Source organism: Vombatus ursinus, unplaced genomic scaffold (genome assembly GCF_900497805.2).
Source record: "Vombatus ursinus unplaced genomic scaffold, bare-nosed wombat genome assembly UNPS02014797.1, whole genome shotgun sequence".
NCBI lineage: Eukaryota > Metazoa > Chordata > Mammalia > Diprotodontia > Vombatidae > Vombatus > Vombatus ursinus.
Window position 1 is genome coordinate 5,973,051 of NW_020954575.1, and position 15,464 is coordinate 5,988,514.

The window sequence follows — 15,464 nt, forward strand, 5'->3', positions numbered from 1 at the left end:
CACACAAACAGCGACAGTTCTGCTTTCAGCAGTGCTTTATTGGCAGAAGCAGGATGTAACACTTGGCCCACTGGCCAAGAATCTGTTTTAGCCCCAAAGGAGGGCTCTTGCAGATATCTGTGGGACTCTGAGATATCTGAGTTTCAGAGATCTAGAAAAAGAGACTTTTCTACCTCAGGGCCAGGGAGCCCACTGCCAACTCCATCTCTGGCCTGGGGCCCCAAGGTTTCTGCAGGTTCAGGATCCATAGCTGTGAGTCTTAATGTGACTTCTCAGGCCCACGCTGCTGAGAGCCCGGGGTGAAAGCTTGGTACCAGAAGGCATCTGAGGTGGGTTGGCACATGGTAGCCAGTGAACTCACACTGCCGATCCCAAGCAGTAAGCTTGGCTTTGAGAGTGAAGCCAATGAAAGCATCAGCAAAAGGTGGGACTACGGAGAGAAAGGGGTGGTCTTCTTGGATGCCTTTGACTGCCCTGTCCCCACGACTCCTTCTGGCCAAGGGAGGAGGCTTGAATGGACTTCTGTGGGAACAAGCAGAAGCGATTGAAAATGTAGCCGGTCAGTAAAGGAAATGAGGCAGCCTGAATGTCTTGTAACAAAGCCCAGGGTGAGATGACCTCTCACCCAAAGCCCGAGATCTTGGAATTGACAAACAGCAACCCCAGGGCACAACCAAGTAGTCAGTAAACCCCGGGGAGATTTTCTCCCGCCATCCCACAAGGAGTGTGAATCTCAGGCCTTCCCTCCCCCATAGAAGCCTGGGTACTCAGCTCACTAGGAAAGAGGAAGATTCCAAACCCTAAGAATGGAGGTGCTCCTTTTACCTGCACGGTCCTCATCTGCTTCTCCAGGCCGAGAGATTCAACTTAGGGATTTTCTTACAATTCACAAAACCCTTTGGGTAGATATTGGCCTTGAAGATGTGCCGGGGGACGGTAGTAATACCACTGTTGTCACAGACAATTCGAGATAAGGAGATTCTCCCCAAGGCCTGGCGCTGCCTCCTGGTGAAGACGCCTCGATTCTGCCACCAGAACCTTCGAAGAAAATGGCTGTGGTAGGGCAGGGTGGGAGGGAGCAACCACACAAGACCCTGAAGGCAAAGTTTGCGGCAGGGGTGGAGGTGGGAAATTTGTTCTTGGATGGAATTCCCACCCGAGGGCCAGAATCTCAGTTTGGGCTTGCCCTGGTCTTTCCGGTTCAAAAGAAAGGAGGTGCATCAAAAGCACTTATTCCTCACTTTAATTCTTAGGTGAGAATTTTAGTGTTCTCTTTCCTCTTCCCTTCAAATAAAGACCACTTACCTGTCTCCATCTCTTGCTCTTCTAAACTGGTTCTCAGAAAGACAGGCCAAGAGGGGCCCTACTCTGGCCCCAGGCAATAAGGGCTCAGCAACAGCACCAACCCAGATGTCAATGTTGTCAGGAGTCCCATACAGACGCATGAACTTCCTTGCCAGACTGGTGTTCTTCAACACCCGGGCAAGTTGGGACAAAGTTCGGGGTTGGGAGAGCCCACAGAATCGTCTCCAAGCGTTGTACCCTAAGGGGATAGAAAGGAGCAGTTCCAGTCTCACCCCCTTTATCTCCCACCAAACTTCACTCTCAGGTTTTGGTCATCCAGCTCTGGGCTAGACCACAGAGCTCCCTGCCTTCCAGTACGGACCACACTATTCCAGAAAGTGCAGGCACCTTGTACAAGTCTGGCTGGTCTCATTAAATTGTGAACATTCACATTTCTATGCAATAAACATGTGCAAATATGGGCAGCCGTTTGTGTAATCACAATATATAGTCAGGTTCACCTGACTTACAGCCATATGCCTAATGACCATTATGCTGCTAGGTAATTGGTCATAAAGGATAATGTAGATGGGAGGGGTCAAAGACAAACTGAGTTTTGCAACGTTAGCATCATGGAGATGGAAGGAATTAATCTGATCCAGTCTCCTAGTTTTTACTATTGAGAGACTGTACACTCATGGTAACATGACTTGTCCACTGTCACACATACTGGTAGAGCTAAACCATAAAAACAGGCTCTCTCACTCCAAATCCATTACTTTCCCACTGTTCCAAGCTGTGGATATATCTGATGATAACCTGACTACTTGAATCTAACAAGTTCAGCTCCCAAGGGTCAAAGTCCAGCAGAACGCACTTGGGAGAAGTTGGCTAGGCCAGGCTTGGATCCAGTGTTTCCCTGGGGCAACTGCTTGGATGCATGAACCTGGGGCAAAGATTCCCGCTTGAGCTACAACTCAGCCTCCAAAGAAACAAAAGAAGGCCGCCCTGGCTAGCCAAAGGAAGGCCTGGAGAAACTACAAGAATGGGGATTAGAAAAACATTTCTGAGTTCAGCTGGGGGAAGAGGGGAAGCTGGAAGAAGCAGGAAACAACTGAGGTTCCCTCCTGGGTCTATAGCTCAAGGGGACCCAAACAGCTACATCTCCTCATTTCTCCAACACAGGCCACCAATAAGCTAGGTGGAGGAGAGGTTCTTGTTCTCTCTCTCTCTCTCTCTCTCTCTCTCTCTCTCTCTCTCTCTCTCTGTCTCACTCTCTCTGTCCCTCTCTGTCTCTGTCTCTCTCTCTGTCCCTCTCTGTCTCTGTCTCTCTGTCTCTCTCCCCGTCCCTCCTAGGTTGGAGCTGGACAAAACTGATGCTGGAGCTCAGCAGGCTGCCCCAACATTATTAGTGGCCAAAGAAAGGTCTGACCTGCTACTTACACCACCCTTTGTGCATTTTGGAAAGAATTATGGAATTATTGGAAAGAGCCCCTTGATGACAACTCTTTAAGCATCCTGAGTTAGGAAGTACTGAGTTCCTGAAAGTCAGATAGAACATTACTGGTAAGGAGAAGAGGGATCCTGGGAGAAAGTCTTTGCCTGAGCTAGCCCAGACACCAAAGCCCCTCCCATCCTGTCGTGGCCTTTTGGAGCCCAGTATGGACATAAGGACGGTCTAGTTCCCTCACCTGGGAGACCATGGTCCCGGCTGCGTTGCATGTTGAGAGCAGCTAAGTCCAGCCCAATGCGCCTAAACTGTCTGAATAGCTTGTCTCTGAGTTCATCCACCAGTATCTCATCTTGGCGGTTCAGTTTGGCTGGAGTGGCTATGAGACCTCGGAGAATGGGGTCAATTCCGCCTGGGAGAGAACAAATACTGAAAGGAACGGATGTTTAAAAACCTTACTCCTGGGGGCAGCAGTGGTCAGAGGGACCTCACTAGTATTTGTAGCCACAGTAATCCAAAAACCTTATCCATCACCTGTCCAGTCTCACTTAGCTGGAGAGAAAACTTTCTTGGGAGGGAGGGTTAGACAGTGGAGGGCAGTGGTACATACGCCCACTGGTGTTGGGGGAGACCTCGTCTGCATTCTCTCAGACAGAAGAGGTGTGCATGATGCACTGAATCTTGCTCATTGGAGGCCCATCCCCACCTGCCCCCTAGAACAGAGAGCTCTGATAATCATAATTACCTTCATTTACAACTCTCCAGCTGGCAAAAAAGACAGTGCTGAGAGGGACTCGAGAATTGGATTTCAAGGACTGGTAGCGATTGCCCAAGCGGAACATGAAGGGCTGGATCATAGTGTGACCAAAACGGAAGGCCAAGGTGAAGACATTAGAGACACGAGGATCCACTCGAGAACAGTAACCCCGGTAGCGACCCAGAGTTCTTCTGGCCCTGGCTCGACCCAGAACCAGGGGGAGGAAGTCTCTGTAAGTGATGATCTGGAAGAGAGGACAGCCAGGGGAGTGATTTCCCATTTCCTGTTCCCAGAATTCATTTGTTCATTCAATCTTTCGTTCAACCGGTGTTTAAATGCCTACCATGTATGTCTCAGGCACTGTGCTAGGTGCTGGGGATAGAAAGACAAACAAAACTCTACCTGCCTTCAAAGAGCTTATGCTGTTTGGGAAGGAAACAATGATAAGTAAATAACAAATATTTATATATGAAATAAATGTGAAGAATATCCTGAGGGAATCGGTGAGGGAGAGCACTTGAAATAGAGCCTTGAAGGAGGTAGAGATGCTAAGAGGAGGACATGAGGAGTGAGGGCATTCCTAGGAGCAAGGGGGAGCTAGGAGAACTTGTTAAGCAGGGGAGTGGCATGGTCACACCCCTGTTTTAGGAATAGTATTTTGGCAATAGTGTGGAGGTTGGATTGAAGAGTAGAGAGACTTAAAGCCAAGGATGCCAATTAAGAGGCAAATAATTCAGGTGAGAGGTGCCGAGTGCCTATCATCGGATTGTCAAAAAGGAAAATGACAAATGTTGGAGGGACTGAGAGAAAACTGGCATACTGATGTACTCTTGGTCCATTGTGTGGACTGGCACAGCCATTCCATAAAACAATTTGAAACTATGTCCCTAAGTCACTAAACTGACCACCTTTGGCTCAGTGATACCACTACTAGGCCTATTCCCCAAGGAGATCTAAGAAAGGAGAAAAGGTCCCATCTATTAAAAATATAGCAGTTCTTTTTATGGTGGTAAAGAAGTAGAAACTAAAGGGGTATCCATCATTTGGGGAATGACTGAACACATGATACATGAGTGTAATAAAAGAAGGGATGGTTTCAAAGACAGCTGGGAAGACTCATATGAACTGATGCAAAGTGAAGTGAGCAGAACCAGAATAATTTATACAACAACAGCACTGTGATGACAAGCAACTTGGACACTTTCAGAGGACTGATGATGAAGAGTGCTACTCACTTCCTCATAGAGAGGTGATGGACTCGGGGTACAGAAGGAGGCATACATTTTTGGATATTGTCAATGCAAGAATTTGTTTTGCTTAATGAGGCAAATTTGTTAAAAGACTTTTTTTTTCTTTTCCATGATGGGGGAGGGAGGTGATGGAGAGTGAAAATTAATGCTTGTTAATTTTTAAAAGTAAAATAAAATAAAAGTTACATTAAAATGAAGGGTTCTGAGGTCTTGAACCTCAGTGACTATGGGGATTGTGATACCCTTGACAGAACTGAGGAAGGTAGAAAGAAGAGTGGAATTTAGGAGAAAAATTAAAAACAATTTGAACCATTCCTTTTCCCATTTGGATAGCACTTTCTTCTTAGCAAAGTAACCTCCACACCTATAATCATTTTTTGTCATCTTTTCCAACCCTGAAAGGATTTATTACCTTCCATGGGGAAAAGATCCTATAGTGAAGTTAATGGCAGATATGAGTCTAGAACTCCAGGTCTCGTGGCTCCTAACCCGATATTTTTGTACTAGGCCACCATAACACAGTTTCATTTGACCCCTTTACCATTTAGACCCAATTAGGTGGTTAGATATATCCTCCCTATAAGTCCTTTCCAGGCTATGAAAGAGAGCTGTAATCTCCGTTTTGAATCACCTTGGCATCTTACCCCAGGGGAAGATGGTGGTCACTTAGCAGTACCTACCTGGACCATGGCCCCAACAATCTTCCGGGCCTCCTGGTACAGTTTCTCTCCTCTCCATCGGGGATTTAGTCGTTTCAGCTCCCTAGCCAATCGGTTGTGTTCCCGTACAAAGAGGGTATGGAGTGCTGTTAGTTTGGGGGTTTCACTTGCTCGACTGTCACCTTTGAAAACCCAAAATTCAGATAACCATCAGACCCCTCCCAAGAACATTCATTGCCTAATGGAGGTGCTTTGTTCAGGCCTGAAACTTGCTCTGTGATCTCAGGCAAGCTCCTGGCTCTCTGGGCCTTTATTTCTCCAGCTAAACAGTGAGGATCTTTCCACCACACCCTGGGGGTCTGAAAGAAGGAGAAAGTAGATTTCTGAGGGCAAGTCTATACCCAATGTGTTCATGGCCTGGGTCCTAAGAGGTTAGAGAAGAGCTTGGCTCTGTGTATTCAGGCAAAATCTAGGAGCCTAGATTCTGGAAGAGAAATCTTTTTCATGTAACATGTGAGAAGAACCAGAGGTTAGATCTACACCTAGGAGAAATTGTGGTAAAAATGGACATGCATGAGTTTTGAAGCCTTGACTAACTGTGAAGTCCCAGTGAATCATAATGTGTCCCCCACTTGAAGTTGCTATACAGCAGTCTATACTCTTCTCAGACTTTTAGACTTGATGACTTGATTCTGTTCTCTCTAGTGACACAGGGCAAGAAACAAAGAGATATGGATAAAAATAAATACATATGTCTATACCAGAGGTGGGGAACCTGGTCTATATCCTTGTACAGATGGGGAAGGGAAAGAGTAGTAGATGAGTGCCTTAGTTAGTTCCTTATGTTTTTGCTGTGAAATGGAACTATTTTAATAACTAAGTTCTATATAGGGTAATAGTCATAGTTTAGCAAACATAAAGTGCTCCAGCAAATCTGTACATTATTTTCTCTTGCTGGGGACATTATCCTCTGTCCCTTTAATCCTACTATATGTAAAAATAAGAGATATATAGTATTAAGAATGTGAAGAGACCTTAGAAATCATCTCATCCAACCCTCTATTTTATATATGAGGAAATTGAAGCTTGGAGTGAAATGAATTGTCCAAGCTCACATAGGAAGATACAGTGCCAGGATTTGCCCCCCAAGTACCCTGACTCCAGACCCAGTGTTCTTTCCATCTTACTACATTTGCTTTCATTCACCATCCTGAATCTCAAAGACATCAAAGATTTGAATGACAGGACTAAAACCTGTAGGATAATTATACCAATGAAGAGAATGCAGCTCCTTCATTTTGTCGCAATGGCCCTAAAGGCCTGGCAACTCCTTATGGATGCTCCCAAGTCCTTCCTCCCAAGCCCATGTGCCTGACCTGCCAGGAAGCAGCGAATTCGAGCATTGCGATTAGTGAGCAGGCAAGGGTCTTCTTGGAGATTGCCAAAAGGTAGAAGGGCCCTCCCATTATCTTGGAACTGTGTATTGACGGCCAGCAGCCCCAGTTGATTGGATGTGTTCCTGAGCCGGACAGCAAGGGCATCCTCACTACCATACACCATGCTGGCATCCAAAAAGGAGGTGAGTGTGTTGAGCTGATTGAGGACAGAGCTCTTCCTGGGGCAGGCAGGTGCAGAGCGGTCAAAAGGGATACAGTCCTTCCGATTAGTAATGCGAGGGTCGTTTGGTGGGATCTATAGAAAGAAGAAGGTGGAGAAGAATGGATTCTGCTTTCACTCTCAACAAAAGATTCCATTTTCTCTGTCATCTGTCTCTGTCTTAAAAACCTGGCTAAAAACTCACCTCCTCTAGGATGGCTGCCTTTCTAACTCAATCTTACCCTTCTCATAGAACATTAGAACCAGAAGAACCTAAAAGCTAAATCCAGTCCATCCCCTTCATTTTAGAGAAAACTCAGAGCTAGAGAGATGAAATGACTTAGCAGCGAGGTCCCAAGAGGCAGTAGAGTGTAGTGGAAAGATTTGTTGGACTTGGAGACAGGAAAGTCCTGGGTTCAAATCCTGCATCTGACAAATTGGCAAATTTCCTTTCTGAACCTGAGGTTCTTTACGTATAAAATGGGGATGATAATACCTGTTGATGCTTGCTCACTGTCTTACAAGATTTCTCTCTCTCTCTCTCTCTCTGTCTCTATTTTTCTCTCTGTCTCTATCTGCTCTTTCTTGGTTCTCGTCCTACCTGCCTCACCCTTCATTCTCAGTTTCCTTTGCTGGATCTTCAACCACGTCATGAATGTCCCCCAAGGCTCCATCCTTGGCCCTCTTCTCTTCTTCCCCTATACGATTTCACTTGTTGATCTCCTTAGCTCCCATGAATTCAATGATCATTTCTATGTAGAAGATTCTCAGATCTAATTCTTCAACTCTAATCTCTTTTCTGACCTCTAGTCACACATCTTTGATTAGTGGACATCTTCAACTGGATGTCATAGGCCTCTTAACCACAACATGTCCAAAAACTGAACTCGTTATCTTTTTTCCAAAACCCTGCCCTTTTCCTAACTTTCCTATTATTGTTAAGGGCACCACCATCCTCATGGTCACCCAGACTCACAATCTAGGTGTCACCCACAAATCCTCACTCCCAAATCTGTCACCAAAGGCTGTCAATTCTACTCTTGAAGCCTCTCTAAGATATGTCCCCTTTTCTCTTGTGCTGATGCCACCACCACCCTGGTACAGACCCTTGTCACCTCATACCTGGACTACAGCCTTCTGGTTGGTCTCACCACCTCAAATCTCTCTCCATTCTAGTACATCTTCCATTCAGCTATCAAAGAGCAGGTCTGATCGTGATTCTGCCCCATCCCTACTCAATAAACCCCAGTGACTCTCCATTACCTTCAAGATCAAATATAAAATTCTCTGTTTGGCTCATAAAGCTCTTTGTCATCTTTCCCTTTCCTACCTTTCCAGTCTCCTTACACCTTATCCCCACCCGTACTCTTTGATCCAATGACAGTGGCCTTCTTGCTGATCCTCACTCCATCTCCAGACTCTAGACATTTTCACTGACTGTTCCCTCTACCTTCTGGTTTCCCTGACTTCCTTCAAGTTCCAGCTAAAATCCCACCTTCTGCTAGAAGCCCTTCTGGGCTCATCTTAATGCTAGAGTCTTCCCTTGGAGATTATCTCCAATTTGCCCCGTATATATCCTATTTAGGGGCAGCTAGGTGGCACAGTAGAGAGAGTGCCAGTCCTGAAGACTTATCTTCTTGAGTTCAAATCTGGCCAGACACTTACTAGCTGTATGACCCTGGGCAAGTCACTTAACTGTTCTCCTCAGTTTCCTCACGTGTAAAATAAGTGAGAAAAGGAAATAGCAAACCACTCCAGCATCTTTGCCAAGAAAACTCCAAATGGGGTTATGAAGAGGCGTCACACGACTAAACAACAGAATATCCTGTTTGTACAGAGTTGCTTTGCATTAGGCTGTGAGATCCTTGAGAATTAGGACTATCCTTTGCCTTTCTTTGTATCCTTAGCACTTAGCATAGTGCCTGGCATATAGTAGGTGTTTAATAAGTGCTTGTTGACTTGAGCTGACTCTGTCTCTGAAAATCTTTTGTTTCCTACAAAACCCTGCTTAAGCTACACTTGCTCTCAGAAGGCTTTTTGCATCTCCCATCTACCAGTGATTCCCACTCCCCCAAAATTTTTATCTTGTATTTTATTTTCTATACATTTTAAATATACTCAATTACATATATATATATGTACATGTATATTGCTGTATTCCTGTATTATGTATATTTCTCCTTGAGGCCAGGGACATTTTCGTTTGCATGACTCTCTCATTGTACTTCCAATGCCTAGCATAGTGCCTGACACAGAGTGGAGTGCTCATAGACTGACCAATTGAATGGATCATAGACAGTGTTGAATTATTTCCTCCCTGTTACACCTCTATCTCTTGTCTCCCAAACCAGACTAGAAGCTACCTCATAGCAAGGGCTATGTTATATTCTTCAGCACCCTCAGCTCTGTGAAGGCCTCAAACAGCACTGACCACAGAAGGGTGTCAATAGCTAGGCCTGCATTGTATTATCTCTTTATCCTCAAGATAACCATACCTTGATAGGGAAGCAAGGGAGTATCTGGGCACAGCTCTTCTCACAGTCGATCCCCTTGGTGAAAGCCACCTTGGCTTGAGACTCAGGGCTGAAATCTAAGTCATGGTCAATGAACTGACCCCATTGCATGAACATTAGTGCCCTATTCCGGTCCGAGGTGACCTTTCCCTGAGGGAAGCGGACAATCTGGTTGGAGACAGCCCGGACCTGAACATAAAAGATCGAGTTAGGACAATGGAATTGATGATTTGTCCAGAACCTCCCAAGATTTAAGGTAGGACCTGGAGTGAAGTAGAGAAAGCTGGATTGCTTGATCTTGAGTTCATGAATCTGCAGTCTTTTCCTTGACCCCAGAGCTGTAACTGAGGTGGGACAAGTATGGTGAAGTCCCATGTGTGTCTGGGTACTCTCTCTTCCCTTAGCTTTTGTAACACTGCTTCCTCCTGGTCCTCTAGAATGTCTGACAACTCCTATTCAGCCTCCTCTGCTGAATGCACCTTCCCTAATCCTGGCTATGTAACTCCAGGCTCTACCCTAGGCCTTCTTTCTCTAGACTCTCTTTCAATATAATCTTATCAGCCTCCTGTGGGTTCACTTAACATCTCTTTGCCAGGGACTCGGAAATCTTCTCCTCTAACTCTAATCCCTCTCCTGAGTGCTAGAATAGGTACCAGACCTCACCAACTAGACACCTTGTCAATGTGTTAGATAGTATCAATTAGATTGATATTCCATATCACTAAATCTAAAATATAAGCTCCTTGAGGACAGGAACTCTTTTTCATTTTTGACTTTATATCTTTAGTGCTAGTAGATGGTTAATAAGTGCTTATTGAATTCAAATGAATTTGATTAGATTGCAATGTATTAGAGTGGAAATTACCAGATGAGCCATAGGAGTGAGGCCCCCCCCCCCCATGTCTCAGGAGTGTGTCTTGCCTGTTTGAAAGTGAAAACTTTTTTTGTGTGTGCCTCTTGCCACCGGTGCAAAAATTCCTAATTATCAGCTGTGCTTGCTGCTCTCATCTTGCAAGAAGCAGCTTTCATTTTGGATTCCTTCCTGTCTCTACCTCCCCTCTGGGAGTGAGTTCCTACCCTTGCTCCTGAAGACAAAGCCTTTTTAGTCTTTCTCCTTTATACAATAGGCCAACAGGTCCCGGAGATCCCCAGACTGATCCACTCCAGGCTCAAACACTTCATAGTTGTGTGACCCTGGGCAAATCATTTAAACTCTCCCAGCCTCAGTTTCCTCATCTGTAAAATGGGGATAATAACAGCACCTACCTCCCAGGGTTATCGTGAGGATCCAGTGAGATAATATTTGTAAAGAAGGCATTTTGCAAACTTTAAGGCCCTCTATAAATGCTAGCTATTATTATATTGCTAGACTAGACTCTGAAAAGGAAGAGAAAAGAGGAAAGAAATGGATGGGAATCCGTGGGCTGGGACTGAACCTATCAGGTGTTTAGGAGAAGAAGTTAAGTCTTGCAGAGCTAACAAGGCTCTAGCTGTCCTTCAGCCTTACCAGTGGGAGAGTGAATCCATTCCTTTTTTTCCCAGGGGTCCAACCATAAGGGAGAGAGATTCTGTCCTCATACTCTGCAGGCAGCCAACGGGCCAAGGCTTGATTAGATGCTCCTAGCCAAGGTTTCCTCCTGGAAACAATAATATACGCATTTATGTATGTATGCATGGATGGATGGATGGATGGATGGATATGTGCATGTAGGTGTGTGTATGCATGTATGTGTGCATGTGCATATACATATATATTATATATATACATATGTTATGGTTAGGGGAGGTGGACAGGAGGGGAATGAGATGAAGAGAAAAGATCAAGGGTCAGTAAGAGAGCTAAGACCTTTTTACCAACAGTATGGGAAAAGAGAGTTGTTGGGGAAAGAACAGATGGAACATTTGTTAAGTATGATACCTATTTGTTAAGTATTGTTTTTAGTTTCATTTGATCCTCATGACAATACTGGGAGGTAAGTGCTATTATTAGTCCCATTTTACAGATGAGGAAACTGAGGCAAAAGAAGTTAATTGACTGGTCCAGGGTCATGTAGCTAGGAAGTGTCTAAGGTCACGTTTGAATTCAAGGCTTCCTGATTCCAGACTCAGTGCTCTGTGCACTATGGCGCCACCTCACTGTTCCACACAACACAATATATCAAGGCCAAAGCTGCCTTCAAGGAGCTTCCATTCTAATATGGATAGCACATAAAGGGTATCTGGAAAAGCAGTTTAGGGAGCAGTCCTGGGGGTTCCCATTGGCTTTCTGCTAGTTTTCCCTCTCCCTTACCTATTATTACATCTCCCGGTGATGGTGCGGTATTTGCTCCTTCGAGGGCATTTCACTTCTTCCTCGTGAGAGGCACACCCGCTGGCACTGGACAGCAGGTCCAGCTGGGATGGGGTCAGCACATCTGGGCAGGGCAGGGAGAGGAGGGGCTGGGGGGCCAGATCCTTCTTTCCCACCCAGCCAATCTTTCCCTTAGTTCCCCCAACACCTGCTAGCCCCTCCCTCACTGGCCTCTACTTCCTGAGGCTTCTGGCTCGTTGTCACCTTGGGGTGGTGGGTGGGGAAAGTCCATGGGACTGCAGGAGGGAAGGGGAGAGGCTGGGCTGGATTAGGGCAGAACCTGTAAAGTTGAAGGGTCCTGGGTGTTGAGACTGAATCTTCTCCTCTAGCAGATTCAGGGCCACATGCATGTAATCGGCAGCTTTTATAACCATCTTGGCCCCAGCTGCTGGCCTCTTAAAGTAGGCCAGGAAGTCCATGGGGCTCGCAGTTCCATTCTGAAGCCGCTGCCTTATGCTGACCAGAAATAGCAGGGGAGAGAGGGAGGGAGGCAATAAGCATTTATTAAGCACCTACTCTGTGCCAGGTGCTTTACAAATAACATCTCATTCAATCCTCACAACCACAGGGGTGGGGAAGTGCTATTATTATCCCCATTTTGTAGTTGAGGAAAAATGAGGCAGGCAGAGATTAAATGACTTGTCCAGGGTCACACAGCTGGTAAGTGTCTGAGACCAGATTTGAATTAAGGTCTTCCCATGTGCTCTATCCACTGTTCCACTAGGCAGGGAGAGGAGGAAGGGGGAGCAGAGGCCTGAGCAACACTCCAGGATGAGGGGAGGGGCATGGATAGATAGACAGACCAGGGCATAAACAGACAGACATGTGGGCAAAGTCAGGTACTTCCTGTTCAAGTTTTTTTTTTCCCAAATAGAAGTAGACTTCATAGATTGAGGTTGGAGGGCATCCTGTCTGAAGGAAGGGACATGGACATGGTGATGGCCTCAGCTTGAGTCATGGTCTCATTCTTGCTATCTCTACATCTGTCTTTCTGCCATATCTGTCTCCTTTCCATCCCTCCTCCAGACCCTCTTGCTCTCCTCTTCCCTCCTGATTCCAATTACTGTGCAAAAGTATTATTCACCTTTCTTGGGTCTGTTTGTAGGCCCTGTCCACAAGTTGCTTGGCCTTTTCCATGCAGCTCATGACCACTGAGGTCTCCACCTTACCAGCCACTGATGTCCAGATGTCCAGAGAATAAAGGAGAGGAAGGAGGTCAGGTCCCATGGATAGCCACTGCCTCTACTCCCCACCCTGGGATTTAGACTCTCTGATCTTGGCCTGGGACCCTGTCTCCCCTTCTTCCCCAAGAAAATGTGAGACACACATTAGGAAAAGTGTTGGGGCCCTCCTTCATCTCCGTTCCCACCCCATTCTGGTGTCCAAGTGACTAATTACCAGTGGAGGTAGTGCCCTCTGTGGCCTGGGGCAGAGTCAACATCACCAGAAGCCCCATGAGGGGCAGAAGCAGCTTCATATCTGAAAGAGACACCCCCAATCTAGGATCAGAGGCCTCATTTAAGGATACCAAGTTATAAGCAAGGGATCATAGAATCTAAATCTGGAAGGGACCTTAGAAATCACCTATTTTACAAATGAGTAGATTTGTAGGCTGAGAGAGTTCGAGAACACAGAGCGGAGCTGGGATTCTCACCCTAGGCTTAGAATTCCACTCCAGCCGTCCTGCCACCCTACTTGCACTCCCACCCCCCACGGCTGCTTCTCCCCATAGCTGGACACTTGTGAATTTCTCTTCACGAGCCAGGAACTACTTCTACTCTGCAAAATTACAAAACAAGAAAAAAAAAAACAGTTCCCAAGAGACTAAAACGTGTGCAAAATGATTGTTGTGATGAGCCATTAGAACATTTCTCCTGACTGCAGATATCAATAGGATTCTGAATTTGGAACATTAAAAGCAAAATGAGAAAGAAAAGGCAAATGATTCACCCAAGGTCTCACAGCTCATTGGTTATTCTTAAATGATTACATATTATTACATATTATATTATAATGTGACATGGTATTACTTTTACGCGATTATATGTTATTACATATTATGTTATAATATTACATATTATATTACTTTTACATAATTACATATTATTACTTTAGTTACAAGAATAATGATGAGGCAGCTAGGTGACACAATTGATAGAGTGCTGGGCCTGGCATCAAGAAGACCTAAGTTCAAATGTGGCCTCAGGCACTAACTAGCTGTGTGACCCTGGGCAAGTCATTTAACCTTGTTTGCCTCAGTTTCCTCATCTGTAAAATGAGCTGGAGAAGGAAATGGCAAACCACTCCAGTATCTTTGCCAAGAAAACCCCAAATGGGGTCACGAAGAGTCAGACACAACTGAAATGACTCAACAACAATAATACAACACTTCCATCATGATATACTTTAAAGTTAATAAAACACTTCATATGCATTATCTCATTTGTTCTTCGCTGCCACCTTGTGACATAGAGTGCAAATTTTATCATCCCCACTTAACAGATGGACAAACTGAGGCTCATTGAGATAAAATTTTCTCACTAGCTAGGGTCAAATGGCTAGTCAAAAGAGCAAACACTTATATCCAGGTCTCCCAACTGGGATCTTACCAATGTGTCAAGGGCTCTGCTGGGACACTTGTCCCTCACCTTACTCCCAAGGAGGGCAACCCCTCCACCCTCCTTGCCCTAACCCCAAATTCCCTTCAGAAAATGGAGGTTCCCATAACTTACCTTCCATCTGCTCCTTCTTGAGGGGTCCTCTTGGTAGGGATTTTTAAGTTCTCTAGGTTGGGGGCAGGGGAGGAGATTCTGGGTGGGGTCTGAGGCAGCCCCTCCTTTCGAGGTGGAGCTCTGGGCCTTCCCTTTTTCACTGGGATTGTTGTCTGGCGCCATCCCCCTGTTCTCAGGCCCACTAAGATTGTAGGATCACACAATTAAAACTGGAAGGGTCCTTAGAGCTCATCCAGGCCTCCTACCTCCTTTTACAGTTGTGGAAGCTGAGACAGAAAGATATTTAAGTGACTTACTCAAGATCAATCAAATAGTTAGTAGAGCTGAATTTGGAACCCAGTTCTCTGATGTCATATCCAATGCTTCCTCCATTACATTTCCCAGCCCCATTGGTAATGCCTCCATTTACTTTCCTCTTTTGCCTCTCCCTCCCAACTCAGGCTGTGAACCCCTACTCCTATTATTCACGAAGCTCCCTCCCTGGCTACCCCTAACAGCTGTAGGCAGTCAGCTCTTGGGGAGACAAAGCCCAGGGAGCTGGACATGGGTTTGTGGGGAGGAGGGGAACTTGGCCTTGTACCCTTTCCTCCCCTTGAACATATGTTTCAGCTTCATTTTACATCGTGACCTGGAGATATCCCTGACACCAGAGCTAAATCTAAGAAAGGACCCCTGGGGCTTTGACCCAGGGCTCTGACATGGGCGTGATTTTTTGTTGAAGTGTGAGTAGACTCCAGTGGGTTCATCTCGAGATGACGAATAGGTGAAGACAGGTTCCACTGGTGAGCTAGATGTAGCTTCTCTAAACTAGGTATGATCCTGGGCAGAGGGGCAGTTGAGCTCTTGGGCAACCCAGGGACAAAGGGCAGATTA

The 15,464-nt window shown here is 45.7% G+C and overlaps 1 protein-coding gene across 1 annotated transcript; it reads right to left on the bottom strand.

Moving 5' to 3' along the window:
* Window positions 1-28: 28 nt before the first annotated feature.
* On the bottom strand, window positions 29-13,336 carry EPX (eosinophil peroxidase). Its single transcript, XM_027870534.1, has 13 exons — window positions 13,258-13,336; window positions 12,944-13,034; window positions 12,140-12,315; window positions 11,800-11,923; window positions 11,017-11,146; window positions 9,492-9,698; window positions 6,777-7,092; window positions 5,422-5,582; window positions 3,480-3,735; window positions 2,976-3,146; window positions 1,306-1,543; window positions 826-1,038; window positions 29-522 (listed from the first exon to the last, which is right to left on the bottom strand). The coding sequence occupies exons 1-12, from the start codon at window positions 13,334-13,336 to the stop codon at window positions 837-839; spliced, it is 2,151 nt and encodes a 716-aa protein (XP_027726335.1). The 3' UTR covers window positions 29-522; window positions 826-836.
* Window positions 13,337-15,464: the final 2,128 nt, after the last annotated feature.